Source organism: Sminthopsis crassicaudata, chromosome 4 (genome assembly GCF_048593235.1).
Source record: "Sminthopsis crassicaudata isolate SCR6 chromosome 4, ASM4859323v1, whole genome shotgun sequence".
In the NCBI taxonomy this organism is placed as follows: domain Eukaryota; kingdom Metazoa; phylum Chordata; class Mammalia; order Dasyuromorphia; family Dasyuridae; genus Sminthopsis; species Sminthopsis crassicaudata.
Window position 1 is genome coordinate 158,681,452 of NC_133620.1, and position 19,246 is coordinate 158,700,697.

The window sequence follows — 19,246 nt, forward strand, 5'->3', positions numbered from 1 at the left end:
TGCGTTGAAATTTCATTGTGCAATAAATCTAGTGAAATTTATCCAAATAACATGACTAGTGAGTTGCAGAGATGGTGATACTATGTCAAAACAGAACTGCCTCAGGAAAGCAGCATGTTGTTTTTGCTTCAGCAGAATAGTAAAGTCATGAGATGACCCACAACTCAGCTTGAATACTAATTAGTATGGCAAATTTCATCATATCCTTTAACTTCAGAATTTCTGAAGACCCTAGAAATGTGAGTAGATTCAGAAAAGGGAGGAAAGATTTTTAATGATTTTTTTAAAGCAAGGAAAACAATGAAGTTTGATTTTCTTGTTTCTTCTGTGTTTTCCTAGTGCCACTTTAACAGTCTAAGAGACATATTGACATTATGTTGTATGGAAAGTGATTTATCTGAACTCTGGCCAGCATCCTAATAGTGAAAGAGAGTAGCCAGTCAACTTTTCCACCTTTCTTTTTGACATTGGTGATAATGGTTGTATCTGAAATCTGGAACCATTTCTTAAGTGGTCGAGATGCTGAGAAAGAATCCATGTAGGCACATAAGCAGTGACAGAATCAAAGGATCAGAGCTAAAAGAAAGAGTAGAGGGAGAATTCAATCCCCTCATTTTATAGATGAAGGAAGTGTGTCTCAAGGAAGAGAAGTATCTTATTTGAAGTCACAGAACAGTAAATGTCTCAGAGAAGGTTCAAACTCAGGTCTTCCTAATTCTGAATCCAGTGTTATATCCTAGTATGTCATGTTGTAGTACTGCCTATGTTTGTCTCTAGTAACTTATGTTATAAAGAGGTAACATCAATTTAAACTTGAGATCTCTGAATAAATCAATCAGAAAGGTTCCCCAATTTCTAAATTTTGAAATAGCCCTTCAGTGAAGCAAAGAGCCCTACATTTTGCTATGAAGAGTCTGCCTAGGCAGTATTTATACTATAGTCACAAAAACAAAAGGAAGGAAGACAGACAGACAGACAGGCAGGCAGACAATGTATCTTCACTCTCTTAAAATCACTCCATCTTTAAAATGAGTAGTCATGTCTCCTTCCCTCAGTACTCCATGTTTATGTTTTGCCCTTTTCTACTTCCCTTGTTATGCTAGCAATAAAGCAAAGCAAAACTATATTTCTTTGCTATCCTCAGGAAAATAACAGAGTAATGATCTTCAGCTGCCTCCAATAACAATTGCAGACTTAGAATAATTAGACATCATGTTTTCTGCTTTCTTTTCTTTTTCTTTACATATACATAGTATATAGTGTACGTATAAACACACACATATTTGGAGTCAACTTTTGGGCAGTAATACATGTTTACATATGTATATACACACATACAAACATATAAAACTCTATGAGTATATGTATATAATCTTTGTGTGTGTGCATGTGTAAATATACACATAAAGATTATATAATACACATACATATGTATGTGTACATACAAATGGGTATGTATGTGAGTATATACACACATGCACAAAATATGCTACCTACCTCCTTAGAGAGTGGAATACACAAACACAAGACACACAGATATTGTACATGTATATGTACATGAATATGCTTATTATTATTATTCAGTCATACACAACTGTTTAAGACAAAGCCCTTCTATCTTCCACTATCACCTGAAGTCTGTCCAAGGTCATGTGCATTGCTTCCTTGACACTATTTAATCATCTCATTCTCTGCTGTCTCCTTTTCCTTTTGCTTTAAAATTTTCCCATCAGGGTCTTTCCCAAAGAGTACTTCAGCTTCAGCTTCAATATTTGACCTTCCAGTGGATAGTCTGAATTAATTTCTTTAAATATTGACTGATTTGATATCCTTATAGTCCAATTCTCACAGTCATACATTGCTACTATATATGTGTGTATATATATATATATATATTTATTCACATAGCATACTCTCTATACAGATATAAACACATATAAACATACATGTGTGCATATACAAATACATGTATATGCACAAATTCTATTTAGAGCTTATTGATTAACAGAGAACAGCTGTCAACTGATTTCTCTGACATGACTTGCAATAACAATAAAGTTTCTTTATCTGATATGTTTTCAAAATGTATATTCCACAGTTTGGATTTTTTAAAAACTATAACAACAGTTCATCATTGTCATGTAAAGATAAAATGAATAGGACAGCAGGCAGATGAAAAATAAAATTCCACAAAGTATTTTTTCTTCTGTTAGTGGCAGTATTCCACTTTTGGACATTTAGGTTAACAGTCTTAAATATACTACATAAAGGAATGGAAACATAGCTAAAGAAAACACAAAAAGAAAAGCTGGATTGGCCAAAATATATACAGAGGAAGTTTCTGCTGGAGGCAACACAATTCTGAGGGTTGCTGTTCCCTATAAGATTGTGACTGTTTTTCCTTTCTTTTATTTCTAGTGCTAAGCACAATGCCTGGCAATCCAATCCAATAAACATTTACGGAGTGCCTAGTCGGTGCTGAGGATATAATTAATAGAAAGAAAGACAGTTCCTGCATTCAAGGAGGAAAAAGTAGACAGTAAAGCATTTTGTTTTGTGGAATTGAAACCAGGCAAATCAACAGATGCAAAACAGAATGAGCTGAAGGTCCAGTTTCTGCCCTTTAGAAAGGAAAAAATGGAGAGGAGCTTGGTACTTTACCCTCTATCCCTCTATCCCTAATTAGAAGCAGGAGAAGGCTGAGGGAGGAATCAATCAAGACTTCAGTTAGGAACATAGATATGAGTTTAGAAGCTTATTATCCTGAGACACCTTTTTCTGAAGAGTTGAAAACAGGCAGAGCAGCAGCTGCAAAGTAGGAGCACAAAATATGAACTTAATAATTGGTCACTGATTGATTGAAAAGTGGAAGAATATGAAAAATGGGGAAAAATCATGAATACTGTTATTACTCCCCCAAAATGACTCAGACTATATCAATAATTAATGACCCATGTGTCTACTATTTCATTTAGGAGATGTCTAATGAAATATTCAACAATGTTTGATTTTTTTATCGTCATACAACAGAGATGTGGTAAAACAAGATTTTATTGTACATATTCTCTTTTTTCTTTCTTCCCCCCCCCCCCTGAGGCTGGGGTTAAGTGACTTGCCCAGGGTCACACAGCTACGAAGTGTTAAGTGTCTGAGACCAGATTTGAACTCGGGTCCTCCTGAATTCAAGGCTGGTCCTCTATCCACTGTGCCACCTAGCTGTCCCTGTACATATTCTCTATAGATCTTGAAAAGCATATGACTCTGGAATGCAAAATGCTATCAAAGTTTTTTCTCCAGAAGAATATAAAAAAATGTCAAAAATCACTAAAAAAGAGTCTTTAATAGACAAGAGAATTGATTTTGTTGGATTATCCTAACCTCTTAATATTCAGAAAAGAATAAGAGAGAAATATGCTCAACAAAGGTGTATACTACCTTCATTTAGTTCAATTCAAAACATTTATTAAATTAGGAAATGTGGTATAGTGGAGAGTACAGAGGCTCTCTAGTCAGAGTATCTAAATTCAAGTCTCATTTATGATTCATATTATCTGTGTAACTTTGGGCATGTCACTAAATCTCTGAGTCCTGGCTCTTTATTTATAAAATGAAGGGTTTGGAGCAGATGACCTTTAAGATTACTTTCATCTTTAAAGCTATTATAATGTAATTAGTGCTAATTATATCTAAGATACTTTATTAATGACGTTTTACAAAGACAAAAGCCCAATTGCCTCTAACCTCATAGGGCTTGTGTTATATTGTATATGGTTGACATCCAGATTAGAGTCCAGGGAAAATGGACTTTCTGCAGTGGTGAAGTTTTCCAATTGCTTCTTTTAAAAGGAAAATATTGTGCGAATAGTGTAAAACCCTAGACAGCTCTCTCTCTCTCTCTCTCTCTCTCTCTCTCTCTCTCTCTCTCTCTCTCTCTCTCTCTCTCTCTCTCTCTCTCTCTTTCTCTCTCTCTCTCTCTCCCCACACACCCCCCCCTACACAAAATCTGTAATCACTCAGAAAAGATTGGCTTAGTTATCCACATTAAATAAAAAAACCAAGTGAATAAAGAACACCTAACTACTGGTGTCAAACTCAAATAGAAATGGACCCCTGTGGACCATTACAAATTATCAACATTTGTGTAGTATTGTATTTTTATTTATTGGGCAAGTCATTTAATCCCAATTGCCTCAGAAAAAGAAATATATATATATATATATATATATATATATATATATATATATATATATATATATATATATATATATATATATATATATATATATATATATATATGCCTGGAGTATGAAAATAAGTTGCAGCCTATTTACAATAATGAATTATATATAAAAAGTAATGCAAAAGGATCTCTACTTCTCTGTATATTTATTGGCATATATACATATATATATATATACATATATAATGTGAACTATAGTTATAGATACAGATGAAGATATAGGACCTAGGATCAAATGATTTAACTTTTTTGTGTTTCTGTCTCTATATCTGAATTTTTCTTTATCTGTATGTTTATAGGCATATGTGTAGTGTTTTCTGGTTCCATTTTCTGGGGGGCTCTGAGAGCAACCTTCCTATCTGTTTGGTTCACAAAAACAGCCAGGAGTTTTAAAGTCCAAATACTTTATTGTTTCCTTGCCTGGGGCTGGGCAGCTTTCTTAGAGGCCTTCCAGAGTCTTGGTTTCAATGGAGAAAATGAAGGAGGAGAGTCTGCCACCAGGAGCCTGATCAAAGATCAAATGAATTTCTCTCTCCTTGATTATTAGAGTTTGAGCTCCCGCCCCCCAGTCCTTTGTTTTCTCTGGCTCTATCTTGGGCTGAGGCTTCTAGTTTATATGTTCTATACTGAGTATAAATCAATCCTTATATCATTAGGAAGCCATTATTTGTTGTAAGATTAAATCAATCATACTGAACTTAGAGAACTATTAAGCACCATGCTAAACTAGATAACCATTGTCTCATCAATTCCACTTAGTACCTTGTAAGCATCCTTGTTTCAAGCTCAGAGTCCTGGTCCATAACATATGTAGATATAAAATATGCGTGCATATATGTGTGTATGTGTGTATACAAAGAACTATCCTCTATAGTTCCTGGATTGGGAAACTACTGGTTAGCAAGACTTCTTTGTGGCACATCTATTCCCTTTGGGAATGAACTGGTTTGCAAGGACCTGCTTGCTGCCCCACAGTTGCAAGTACAAAAGCATACTTGATTGCGTGTCTTTTTCATTTTAGATTCCACTTTGAGTGTTTGCTGTTGCTTGCTTTCTTATCCCTGATTCTCATCTCTGTCAACTCACCCCTTTTGCTGCTTCTAATCTCTACTATCTGTGGCTGCAGCCAGGACTGCTGTGATTTTTTTTTCCTACTCACCATTCATGACTCTCTTGTCTCTCAACACTACTCCCCATCCTTCTTCAACTTTGTTGGAAAAGTCTAATCTTCTATAGCTCTCAGCCAGCTAAATCTTTCCTTTCTAGTAACTCCCAGCCCATTAGGTATAATCTTCAAATCTCTTCATAGTTAGGTTTGTTGTTTCCAGATTTACAGAAATTATTTCTTTCTTAGCATCCCTTATGATGAAGCAATTTCTAGTTTAAAATAAACGTGACAAATTCACAATGACCATTCTCTTTGGCAAAAGGTAGGTTTATTTAGGAGACGAGATTACAGAAAAAATGGAAAGGTAAAATAGGTACCAGAAGAGGCAAATATGAAATGGATTTGGGAGAGCAATAGGGTTACCAAGTTAAAGAATTTGGAGGAACCCATTAAAGGAATTTGCCATGAGATGGGAGTATGCCATCAGCTGGCAGGTCAGATCTATAGAGGAGTTTAGCACAGAGTTAGCTGTGGTAAGGAGAAAGATGACAATAAAGAGAAGATTAAAGATGGCAAGAGACAGACAGACCTTACAGTGGGTTTAGTCCTTAGAAAATATTTTCATCATGAGCAGATCTTTTATAAGGGAAATACATCCAATTGGGAATTTCTCAGAGTAGGAGGGGAAGTACCAGGGAAGAATTTGGTAGCTCAGGGAAAGGGATCAAAGGGGATCAAAGAAGATAGAATGTACCTGGCTGTCCAAGTGTCAAACTGGTCTAAAGATATGAAAATCAATATCTCAAAGGTTGTTTAAAGAGGTTTGAGGAATAGGCAATGGAGGCTGATAAAAAATTCCAACCTTACAAATCACTCCATTTAAATGGGAATTTTGAGTCTGTGACTTATGCCTGATAATAGTCTGATGGGCTTCTTCCAGACAAGGAAAGACAGTAAGCTCAGAGTTCACATCATCTTCCTCACCCCATTTTTTAAAGACAATTTTTGAGATCAGAGCAGATTCAGAAGCCTGGAGATGTTGAAGACAGATTACCAGAGAGCCAAGCTTGGTTTATAGTATAAAAACAAAAAATTAAAAAAACAAAAACAAAAACAACCCTAACCTGTGGAAAGGTTACATAGTCACCTTGTGAAATGGAGACTCTTTGACTTTTAATCTGTTTTAAGACTCAAAAGATGTTCTTGGGATTAGTCTTAGATTTCAAGAAAACTTAATTTATCATGTTCAGTTTTCCCATCTAGGAATCTTTTTTGTAACATCACTATTAGATGCTTGATACACTTTTGGTGACAAGGAATTCACTACCATACAGAGGAATTCATTCTTTTGTTACTCAGTTCTAATCATTAATAAGTTTTTTTTTTTATATTGGGTTTATATCTACCTTGCTATATCTTCTATCCATTGTACCTACTATTGCCCTGTGGAGAAACACAGAATAAGGCTATTTCCTCTTACATAGGACAGGCTTTAGACATTTGAAATAGCTATTATAGGCTTTCTGCATCTTCATTTCCACAAATCAAGTACTCCCTATGTATAAATGCAAAGATAATTCTAACTTCCTATTCAACACAACACAAACTCTTCAAAAGACAGAATTCACTTTTTTATTTGTATTCTTAGGACCCAGCATAGTGCCTGGCACATAGAAGGCACCGTTTAAATGCATTTTGGATGGTGGGATTGATTCAGTTGCAAATGTTTTGAATAATTGTTCCAAGAAGAATTGGATGTTCCTAATCTAGAATCTCTTACCCTATGCCCCTGGCAATCATTAGCTTGCATCAGAAAAATAGTTTATTAGTATGAGGAGTACAGGCAGAAGCATGAAATAGATCTTTTTCCCCTAGTGAGCGAAGCTAACATACAAGAAATGAACCCATAGCTTCTGCTTCATTAAAACCATGACTTAACAAGCAGAACTAACAAGTCTAGGCAGCATTACATTAACTTGCCCGGACAGTTACACTGGCAAGGAGCATGATTTTCAAATATCAAGAAATATCTTCCCTACCCTGGCCCCCAATATAACCACTCACACATACACATGACCAGACACCACTTGCATAACTACTTAATGATACAACATAGGTAACATGTCCAATCCTGTGACAAAAGGGATTCAGATTCATTATCTCTAGCTTGTCATTGATTTGAGAATTTCTACCCCTCAATGCCTTGATAGTATCCTAGAAAAACATTACCTGGCATTGCTAAAGAGTAATCGACAGTGTCTGTAACAGAGTGGAAAAGCTGGGATTGAGATGCTTTTTTTAACTGGTAGAGGAAGCCTGCCAATGCCATTAAATTCAGCTTGTCAGCAGCATCTTCAAAGAGCCTACATAAGAAATACAGGAAAAAGTTACTGGGAAACATCAGAATGTCCAGATAATAACATTTCTTAAGTTCTTTACCAGGGCTTCTTAAACTTTTTTCCACTTGCAACCCCTTTTTGCCCAAGACATTTTTACATGACCGTGGGGATATATAATAGGTATACAAATCAAACATTTACTGATAATAAATCATAATTTTGCTACCTCCCCAATCAGTTAAATGACCTTATTTGGGGTCACGACTCACAATTTAAGAAACTTTGCTCTATATAGTTCCCCCTTCCACTATGCAACTTTCCCTATCACAGTTTTGATATATTGCAGGTTGGCATAAGAAAATAAGTGGGAATTTTAGAAGTTTTGTGGAAGCCATAGACAACATGCAAAGGCCAGCAGACAACTCAGAAACAGTTTAGAAATTTAAAAATGCATAAAATAAATGTATAGTATTTTGTAATATCACAAAATTTTATTTTTAATACTATAATTCATACTTCTTCTCTGGTATAAAGCAAGGGCCAATAAAAATTTATACTGATTTTCCAGATCTCAGGGGCACCATTCTCCTGATCCCTGCAATGTGGCAGGTTAGCTTAGTTTTCTCCTTTATGAGATGAAAATGAAAGCACTCACCTGAAGAGATTGTTGAGAGAACCAAATGAGATAATGCAGTAAAGTGATTTTTGAAACTTAAAGTGCTATATAAATATCAGCTATTATAATAAGCCAAAAAAAAAGCAAAACATAATCCCTGACTTCCAGGTATCCGCATGACCCTAAGCAACCTACCTAATTCCCCTTGTTCTGTTTCCTCATCCCTTCATAAAAATGAAGATGCTCGGTCTAGAAGGCCTCCGAGATCTCTTTCAGAGATCACCAGGCCTGGAATCTTAAGTTGCTAAGATTTTTGAAGCTGTGTCATGCCTTCCTTTTCAATGAGAAGCAATATTCTGCTCTGGAAGAATCTTGAATTTGGAGTCAGAGGGACAGGTTTCCAAACCTAGCTCTATTCTACTAGGTGGTGCAATGGAAGAGCACCAGATTTGGAATCAGGAAAATTCATCTTCCTGAATTCAAATTCAGCTTCATAAACTTAGTAGCTGTTTGACGCAGCATTTAAGCCTGTTTATCTCAGTTTCCTTGTTAAAATTAGCTAAAGAAGAAAATGGCAAATCACTTCTGTATCTTTAACAAGAAAATCCCAAATGGGGTCTTGAAGAGTCAAACATGACTGAAAAACAACTCAACAACTGAACCTCTGTAACTTCTTTAGTCCTCGATTTCCTCATCTGTAAAATGAGTTGACTGAATTAGATGACCTCTAAGGTCCTTCTATGATCTGTAATTCTAGAAATAGGGGAAAGATAAGAAGACAAATATCCTTAACATAAAGTAAGAGGTGCTATGTGGCAAATAATGTCACATAGATAGTAAGGGAAAAGTTTTTCCAAACATGTTGCTCATGGGTTTATAGGCTATTTGGTGCCATTCCAATAGTTTTACTTAATTACAAAAGTAATCATTTTATTCACCTGCATAAAAGTTTGCTGAATATTAGACATAAAAGAAAAATAGCAAGGTAGTCACATTCCAATATTTATTCAAAAATATTTTTAAAAGTCAAATATAAAAATAAGAAAAATAAGAGAATATTACCATCTTATACTTGTATAGCACTGGACAATTTACAAAGTGTTTTAATTACATAGGACATTTGTCTTTCATAACAACTCTAGAGTATAGGTCAGGTATGCATTGTCTTTATTTTAGGGATGGGAATGGGGCCTGGACCTGTGATTTCATTGACATTGGGAACTCCCTAGTGCTGAAATTCCCTCTACCAATGCAGGTTGCTATTTTTTCTGCAACTTAAAGGATTAGAGATTGTATTGATTACTGAAATGTTAAGTGACTCAACCAGGGTCATACAGTCAGTAGATGACAAAGGGTCTTTCTGACTTTAAAGCTGGTTTTTCATCCACTCTGCTATGCTGCCTCTCATCATATTAAAAAGTAAGAAAATTTTAAAAGTAAGAAAATAGTGGCTAAAATGGCTAAGTAAAGGATGAGGGAACAGAACTAAGAGCAATTTCTATTTTACATCACCCTTTCTCTCTAATAACAATGACAATAGTCAATATTTACATAGTATCTTAGGGTTTATGGAAAACTTTATATATATTATATTACTTGATCATTCCAACAACCCTAGAGGTAGGTGCTATTATTCTCTCCATTTTATAGAAGAAGAAACTGAGACTCAGAGAGATTAAATTATTTTCAGAATCATGTATCTATTCCTTTTAAACATATAATGAACTTATCATGTAACTTATTACATATTTAAAAGAAACAGCAAATTGTATACAATAGATTTGCGGTTTTGTGTACAATCATCCTTTTTCTATTCTATGCTATGGAAATACTTATTTTATTTCTTAAGTTAAGATTAATTTTTTTTAAATAACCATATAGCTATTGAATGGCTGAGATAAAATTTGAACTCAGTTCTTCCTGACTTCAAGTCCAATACTCTATCAATAGAATGTCATGAGACATACACAATGACAGCTTGGAAACAAAACTGATGTGTGAAACATTAAAATAAACTCTCTGGAAACACTTCTTGGCAGATCCACTTGGAACAGTTAGTGAAGGTCCAGCAACAACTAATAAACAACATACCACAATGACTGAGCCTGAGAATATTGCTGTTCAGTCATTTCAGTTGTATCCAAGTCTTTGTGACCCCATTTGGGGTTTTCTTGCAAAGATACTGGTTTATTCTCTCCTTCTCCAGATTATTTTATAGTTGATGAAATTCAGGCAAACTGGATTAAGTTATAGCTCCATCTAATTATCTCAGTAATTCTAAATCTGTTTGAAGAAGTAGACAAATGGCTCAATTGATGATCAAGCTATTTTATCTGGCCCTTGACATTAGAGTCATATTTGCTGATGCTTTTTAATCTTATTTTGAAGCCATAGGGGAAATACCAGCTGTTTTCTCTGTCAGAAAGTTAGAATTGTTGCAGAAAAAGCCAATTATAGAGAAATTATGAAAAGGGGAGTGTCCACATACCTGTCAGCTTGGGTGGAAAGAGTGAGGACAGCTTTGGCAGCACTGCTCCCACTCAAAAGGCTGCCACAACGAAAATCAAAGGCTCGGCCCTTCCGGCCCTCCTTAATGAGCTCCTGAATGGATAGCTGCTGAATGATGGGTGTGCTGTGCAAAGAGTTGTCGGGCTGGAGGTGTGAGTCTTGGGGAAAATGCTCTGATTCATAATCTGCCAGAACCCCTGTCCCTCCAGAAGTCTTCTGGGGCTGACTGATAGGCAGAGCTGCCTGAGTTGTGCCATCACTGAAATGGTTGTGCTCCAATGTTGCAACGTATTCACATACTCTGTACTCAGAGAAGAGGAAACCATAGAACACAGAAGTGAATGGGATAATTTAAGGTTATGGGTAGTAATCTGGAAACAGTACCCAGTGTTCAGCATCTTAAGTGGCAAGAGTCAATAGAAAATCCATTGCTTTCTTTGTTTCTCTTTCATCTCTGTCTCCCAAATTAGTCTCTGGACATATGATGATCATGGGGTATATATATGTATGTTTTACCTTTTTTAATTTCTTAAGTTAAAAAAATGTGGATACATCTTATTTAATTCCTTTCTTGATTCTCCTTATCTAGTACTTTCCTTCCAAAATTACCTTCAGTTTGTCATGTCTATATCTCTTTTTTAACTTGGTGTTTGTATATTGTCTCTATCATTAGGTTAGGAATTCCTTGAAAGCAGGGAACTAGTTTGATGGTGTGTGTGTGTGTGTGTGTGTGTGTGTGTGTGTGTGAGAGAGAGAGAGAGAGAGAGAGAGAGAGAGAGAGAGAGAGAGAGAGAGAGAGAGAGAGAGAGAGAGAGAGAGAGAGAGAGAGGGAGAGGGAGGGAGAGGGAGAGAATGAGAATGTATGTTTTTTTTCTGCCTTTTTTGGGGGAAATATCCCAGTCCTTAGAACAATTATTGGCAAGAAGACTTGAAGCAAACCAGAAGTCCTTCTGATACAATGCAATAAGATCTGAAGAAAGGCCAGGATTAACCTGTCTGAAGTGCAAACACCTCCAGGCTAGCTCTGCAGAAATATCAAGTGGGGACCCCTTGGACTAGCTGATTATGACTGGAGCCTTAGCAGGAACCACAGAGACTTTCACCTTCAGGTTTGTCAAGTTGGGGTTTGAATTTAGAGACAAAGTGAATCCTGGCTTATTGGGAAGGCCAGGCCCAGCTGTGCTGCTAATACTCAGTCCTGGGTGAGAAAGAACCAGTTCCTGGTGAGTGCAGAAACAGTGGAATAGGGGCACTGCTGGCTGTGGGCACTTGCAGGAGGATGGAATTCTTGGTTTGGGGTTCCTGATCAGAGTAGGGAGCTGAAAGGAAGCTTAAGGCACCATTACCCCCATTCCATGATTAGAGGTGCTTACACTAATACCTCTAATTTAAAAAACTGGGAAAGAATAAAGAACCCTACCATTGAAACATATTATGGGAACAGGGAAGTTCAGGATTCATCTTCAGAGGAGGACATGTTAGTAAAAAAAAAAAAGAAAGAAAGAAAAAGCTTCTATCAGAGAGAATTTATAGAAGAACTCAAAAAAAGAATTAAAAAAAATCAAATAGACATTGAGGAAAAAAACTAAAGAAAAAATTAAAACCATCCATGAAAAACAAGAAGATTATTTTAAAAATTTTAACTAATTAGAAAAGGAGGTACAGGGTCTCAAAGATGAAAATAAATCTTTGAAAATTAGAATTTGGGCAAGGAGAAGCCAGTGAAGCTATGAAAGACCAACAAATAATAAAACAGATTATAAAGAATGAGAAAATAGGACAGAATGAGAAACAACTCAAGAAAAACAACAGATCTAGAGAACAGATAAAGCAGAGAAAAAATAAGAATAATTGGGTTATGACCAAAAAGAGAACCTTGATACAGTAATGCAGGAAATAATACTAGAAAATTGTCCTGGAATGATAGAACATGAGGGTAAAGTAGAAATAGAAAAAAAAAATCTACCAATCACCACCTCAAAGAGATTATTGCTAATTTTTGAAACTCTCAAACCAAAGAGAAAATTTTGTAAGAAACAAGGGAAAAAACTCAAATATGCTAGAGCTACAATTAGAATTGTACAAGACTTATCAGCAGCTATAATAAAAGACTGCTGATTTTGGAATCATATCTATAGCCAAGCAAAAGAACTAGGCATACGGGCAAAAATATCATATCTAGTAAAATCATCTGTAATTCTCAATGAGAAAAAATGGACATTCAATAAACTTGCAAATTTTCAGGACTTTCCATAAATCAAATCTAAACTTAACAAAAAATTTACCAAATAAGAGCTGATATCAAAGAGCAATTTTAAGGAACTCAACATGGACAAACTGTTTAAACTTAGACAAATTGTTTATATATTTTTCTACATGGGAAATGTATACTTTATGTTTAAGATTTACATCAACAATAGGGTAAGCTCAAAAGAAAGACTGGCGGAGTAAAGGTAAAAATAGTAATCATCTTATACAACTTGTTTTCAAAGGAAGAGTCTACAAAAATATCTTTTTTTGGCCACAACAACTAGAAATAATTGTCTTCAAAAGCATGAATGGGTTATGATTAGCATCAGTAAAATCGGTGAAGGGAATAAACACAAATTAAAAACTTGGATCCCTTAATCTAAGATGAATTTTCCCCAAAAAACACATTCCAACACCTCATCACTCTCCATACCAGGGAATGCATTCAATAAACACTTTATAGGAAACTGAAGTCTCTCTGCAGAAGAGCTAAAGAACAGTTGGTTACAAATTTCCACAATAAAACTCATCATGTAATTGAAGACTATTACAAATTTAACTTTCTCTTTTCTAGGTTGGTTAATTTCCTTCCTTGCATACTCATCCTATTTCTTCTAACTTTTTAATAACTTTCTCTACTGAGTCTTCAAATTTACCATGGATGTATTTAATTATAGAGTCCCAAATAGAGCATATTCTACAGGGAATTTACCTAGAATTCTGAACAGTGAAATATTACCTCATCATTTATAAATGTTAATATCCCATTTTTAACCATTCATTACAATATCACCCCTGATTTAAAACACACACACACACACACACACACACACACACACACACACACACAACTTACAGGTGTTAGGAACTTTTAAAAATGCTTGTTAATTGATTATAACTGAACAAACTAATTTTCCCTATCTTCTCCTTCAGAAGTTGGTTTTTGTTCTTTGAATATAACACATCTATTTTGTCATTCTAACTTTAAGTAGAAGTCAAGATTCCTAAATTCAATTCATATCTCTCTAATATACATATTCCATTATAGCTTTCTTTTCCATCTCTCTATTCCTCCTTTTTGATTAGATGACCTTCCAGTTATGATTATGGTCTAAATTAGATACTCTACTAAAGTCAAAAGGGGTGTCGTTTGAGCCATAATTCAATGCAAATTTGGCACTCATACAAGAAAAAGGATGACTACTATTCCATACCTGAACACATGTGGCCAACAATCCTGATTATGGCTTCCCATTTCCAGGCCCACATTGAGGATGGCATCCATGCACAAAACATGGGCTGTATGCAGCCACACTCCCTGAATCTTCCCAATCTGCTCCAGTTTCTGTTCCACTTTTTGTTTCACTGTATAAGAAAGACATGTTTTGGAAAATTAACAGAGAGAAGCAGGCCAAGAAGGGAAAAAGAAAGAGCATATGATTAAAAGGAAGTATAGGTGTGGCAGAACAAAGCATATTATAGAGAGAATCAGATCTTAGAATATTAGAGCTAGAAAGGACTTTAGACTCTCCAGCCCAACTTTCTTATTATGCAAGAAAAGAGTGAACAAATATTTAAGAATTGAGGAAGAAAACCCAGAGAGATTAACCATAGTCACGCAGTGAATTAACACAGAGCTGAGATTAGAACTCAGGTATCCTGGCCCAGGTCCAGGTCCAACAATGCTTCCACTGATTTTAATACCAGCAACTTAAAATTTGTATGCACAACAGCTGGCATTTATTTAAGGTTTGGAAAGTATTTTTCATATATTATCTCATCTTCCTTGCTTAAGGATTCCATGTGACACAGAGCTTTTTTTTCTCCCAGTGCCTACAGTTAAAATATCTTTAATTACGTTTTATCTTAGCTGCTAAAATGTGAGCCCTATTTTTTTCTTTTTCATCAACTTTCCATTTTTATGAGTGCTTAATATTCTCTATCCCAGTATGACCTTTGTCATGTTATAAAAAAGGTGAAAATTTAGTGGCCTCCCACTATGCTCTAAAAGCTAATGGACAGAATAAATGCTCTGAGCACAAGGGGATGAAATAAATTTTGTTAGTGATATCCTATAGGGTTTATACAGATGCTGCCAATTATAATTTTTAAGGTCTCCAATGGATTTTTTTATACCCTAAGAAAACTTTTGAAACATTCTTAACAGCGACTCATTTAAAAAAGAGCTTTGTGGTTCTAATTGGCCTCTCTCTCTCTCTCTCTCTCTCTCTCTCTCTCTCTGTCTCACACACACACACACATACACACACACACACACACACACACACACACACGCACACACTACCCACCACCACCACCATTCTCTAACTGAATATTTTTGTGTATGTGTGTATTTCTTTTATCTAGGGTGTTTGAAAAGCAACTAGTCTCTTAAGGTCTGGATTTTCTTCTAAGAAAATATCAAATGCCTCTTTATTATGGATTATCAATCTTTTTTTTTCATTTATGTTTAAGCTCAGATTTTTAGGGTATGTCACTCTGGATTTCATCCTGAGCTCCTCTGGAATATATTGCTCTTTGGAACACATTATTACACAGAAGATGTAGCAATCATATTAATAAGTACTGATGCACAGTTACAGAAACTCCTTCACAGATAAGGGGCCAGTTATTTCATATAAATCTATAGGTCTATAGACACACATACATACTACATATACATATATATATACACATACACATATATTTTGTATGTGTGTAAACAGATGCGTATAGATAGACCACATGTTTTTATGTGCATAGATATACATTACATACATATATACATATTGAGAGAGAGAGAGAGAGAGAGAGAGAGAGAGAGAGAGAGAGAGAGAGAGAGAGAGAGAGGTGAGATGGACTAGGGGACTGAAAACTTAGAACTGATTTCAGGGACAGGAAGACCTGGGAGTTCCAATCAGACTCTAAGCAAGTGATGCTTTTATACTTTATACTCCATGTAATTCCCTAAGACTATAAGTTACAGAATAACTTGATGTTTTCTCTTCTAAAGGAATTTTCCTCTCTGAAGGTTTCTACACTAACTAAACCACTGAATTAGATAAAAAAATGCATTATATGCAAGTATATATTTATGTCTTTGCTATATACATAGTTAGCATGGTATATACACATAAGAGACTGGGGTTCAAATCTCTGCTATAATAATAGATGCTTGATTGGCGACAAATGATTTCACCTCTCAGAGCCTTGGTTTCCATATCTGAAAGATGGGAATAATGCTATTTATATTAAGAAAGTTTTCATTAAAGTTTCAAGGACTATTTAAATGTGAATTCTTTTTATTTCTGACTTTATCAGTGTAAGAAACTCCCTCCAGCAATACAGAACAGCAACTGTCAATAACTTAAAATCTTAGAGTGATCTGGAGGCACTGAAATTATATGCCTTGCTCATGGTCATTCAGGCAGGATGTGCCAGAGTTAACGCATATCTTCCTGACTCGCTATGCATTCTTCCCAACATACCAACATGCTGTCTTTTGAGTATATTTACATACACTTTACACATATGTAATACTTGAGTTGTATGCATATAACAAATATATCTACATAGTCTACTATCATCTAACACAAACACACACACACAGACACAGAGTATGACCCTTCAGATGTTACCTTGGGTTATAGCATCACTGGGTTCTTGAACTTCCCTTTCCTCTTTCTCTTCCTGTACACACGATGCAGCAGCCATCTGAGCAAGTGCTGATGCACAATTAGCAGCCACTCCTTCAGAGGGAAGGGATCAGTTATTTCCCAAATGTAATGTGTTCCTCCACCCACCCACTCTTTAGTTAAAGAAGAGAGCATCTCTTTCAAGGACCTTATTCCCACCAGTGTTATTTCTACCAAGGTTTACACGTCACTTCAAATGGTACTGAGACTCAATTCTTGGTCAGTACCTAAGGCACAGCTCAGTCGAGCTGCTTTTCTCAGTCCATCAAGACTCATGCAGATGGAATCTCGTTCTTTCTGGTTCTGTTCTTTGATTCCTTCAGCACCTAAAATGAATGCTAGTCCTTTGGAGCTTCCAGCCATGCGACCAGTCAAGGGTGTAGACAAAGTATCAATCAAATTCTTCCAGCAGCCAATCAAAATATAACGGGCAAAAGCAACACCTAGAGGGCAAAGTACCAGACATCACTTTTCAGAGAAAAAAAGTAGTTAGACTTTAGAATTAAATACATGTTATGGCATAAGAGTAGCCATATTGTATTATTTATCTTTATCTAGTTTTATCACAGGAAAGTGAGCTTATTCTATGATAACATTTGATTACATTTGATAACATTGATTACATTTGACTTGTTTTTAAATAAGAAATTTTGCTGACTGATTGAATCATTGAAACTTCTAAATAACCTCCCTAATGGTATGGAAAACCATTCTCTTAATAATGGTGACATTACGGTATATAATACATTAGAAAAAAAAGTCTTGACTGCTAAATATATATAAAAAGTACTCATATACACATATTTCCATGATTCAAGTCATTACCTGCCACTATGGAATCATCTGTTCTCTGGTTCTGGGTGAGAGGAGACTCTGTAGAAGCTGATGCCATCAATTGGCCACCTATAGCACTGCTCTCCAAGCCATCAATATCTACCAAAAAAAGGATCAAGCATGACAAGCAAGTCATTTCAGTCAAAAGATGGTATACAGGAGAGAAACAGACAGAGAAACAGAGACACAGAGAAAGACAGAGACAGAAAAAGAGAGAGAGAGAGACAGAGAGAGAGAGACAGAGACAGAGAGACAGAGACAGAGAGACAGAGACAGAGACACAGAGAGAGAGAGACAGAGACAGAGACAGACAGAAACAGAGAGACGGAGACAGAGATAGAGAGATAGACAGAAACATTTAAAAATGTTTGTAAGCATGATCATTGAAAAATATGTTAACCAACCAATCCTGGCCTTAAAGAAAAGCTATAAGAAGGCACAAGGGTTTTAGAACAATGCATATTTCAGAATTCTGATGTTTGATTAAATTTGAAAATATGACTCTTTCCCTCTCTTTTCTATGCTTTATCCAGGTACTCTTTTATGCAAAGAGATACAAAAGATGTCTCTCTGGAAGGGAGAAAAGCAGATGGATACATTGGGAAATGTAGATAATATGAAAACACAATACTTTGAATACAAATTTTACTTAAAAAAGAATATACTTGGATGTATGGTCTCTTGTTCCAATAATATCCATATTTCCTTAATATTCTGGTGAGATTTTTTTTCTTATTTGCAAAAAGTCCTAAGATTGGAGTTTATGTCACTTTCATAGGACAAGAATATAATTACAAGGTCAGAAATTTTAGGATTTTTGCCCTAAAATAAAAACTATATTCAAGACCATAGCAATGTTCTTACTTTTCCCTCCATTGCCAACTTCAACAATCTGTTCCTTCATTATATATAAATCTATAAGATTCTTCTATTCTATAAATGTTTACCAAGTAGTCTAGTTTTTCCTGCAAAACCACTTTAGAAGAAAGTTACAAAGAAAGTTTATCTTATCAAACAACCTCTTAATATGTCATGCCCATTTCTAACAATTAAACTTATTGTAAATTGCCTTAATAGTAATACTTGAGACCTGAAAAAATGCTTTGAAAATATTGTCTTTTGGCCCTCATGACAATTCTGTGAAGTGAGAAGCTGAGTAGGGATCAGTCCCATTCTATAGATGCCGAAAAAATTGATGCTCTAAAGTTATGTAGTTTGCCCAGGAACACCCATTAAGTAAATAATAGAGCTAGGACTTAAGAACCATGTCTCCTGTTTCCAATTTAGCATTCTTTCCACTCTACCTTACTTATAGATAGGATGTTAAACTCTATAATTTACAGCAATGCTGGACTTAGGTTATTGTGAAAACAGGCAAAAAAAAAAGGTCTAATGATCATAAAGCAAGCTCTCTGAATGTTCTGATAAAAGGCCTTCTCTGATATATTGTCATGATTAGCTACAATTATAACAGTAAAAAACAAAAAACAAAAAACAACTGTAAACTTGCTGCCATTGCTTCACATTTTATACCAAAAAAGGATCAGATTAAAGTCACTAATTACCTTTTAATAGCATTTCAAATCCGTCTTTCCCCTCATCACTTGGAAATTGCTACAAACCACTCTCTTAAGTCTTTCTAATGGCAATTTCATT

General features: G+C 35.4%; 1 protein-coding gene across 6 annotated transcripts in view; it reads right to left on the reverse strand.

The window, feature by feature from the left end:
• The window catches only part of ARFGEF3 (ARFGEF family member 3), a 213,024-nt gene that overhangs the window by 43,450 nt on the left and 150,328 nt on the right, over window positions 1-19,246 (reverse strand). For all 6 annotated transcript variants that reach the window (XM_074309720.1, XM_074309724.1, XM_074309719.1 and 3 more), the window contains 6 exons: window positions 17,582-17,689; window positions 16,984-17,199; window positions 16,700-16,810; window positions 14,276-14,426; window positions 10,792-11,112; window positions 7,578-7,711 (listed from right to left, as the gene is read on the reverse strand). In XM_074309720.1, the coding sequence (XP_074165821.1) occupies window positions 7,578-7,711; window positions 10,792-11,112; window positions 14,276-14,426; window positions 16,700-16,810; window positions 16,984-17,199; window positions 17,582-17,689 (1,041 nt within the window). The remainder of the gene's footprint in view (window positions 1-7,577; window positions 7,712-10,791; window positions 11,113-14,275; window positions 14,427-16,699; window positions 16,811-16,983; window positions 17,200-17,581; window positions 17,690-19,246) is intronic.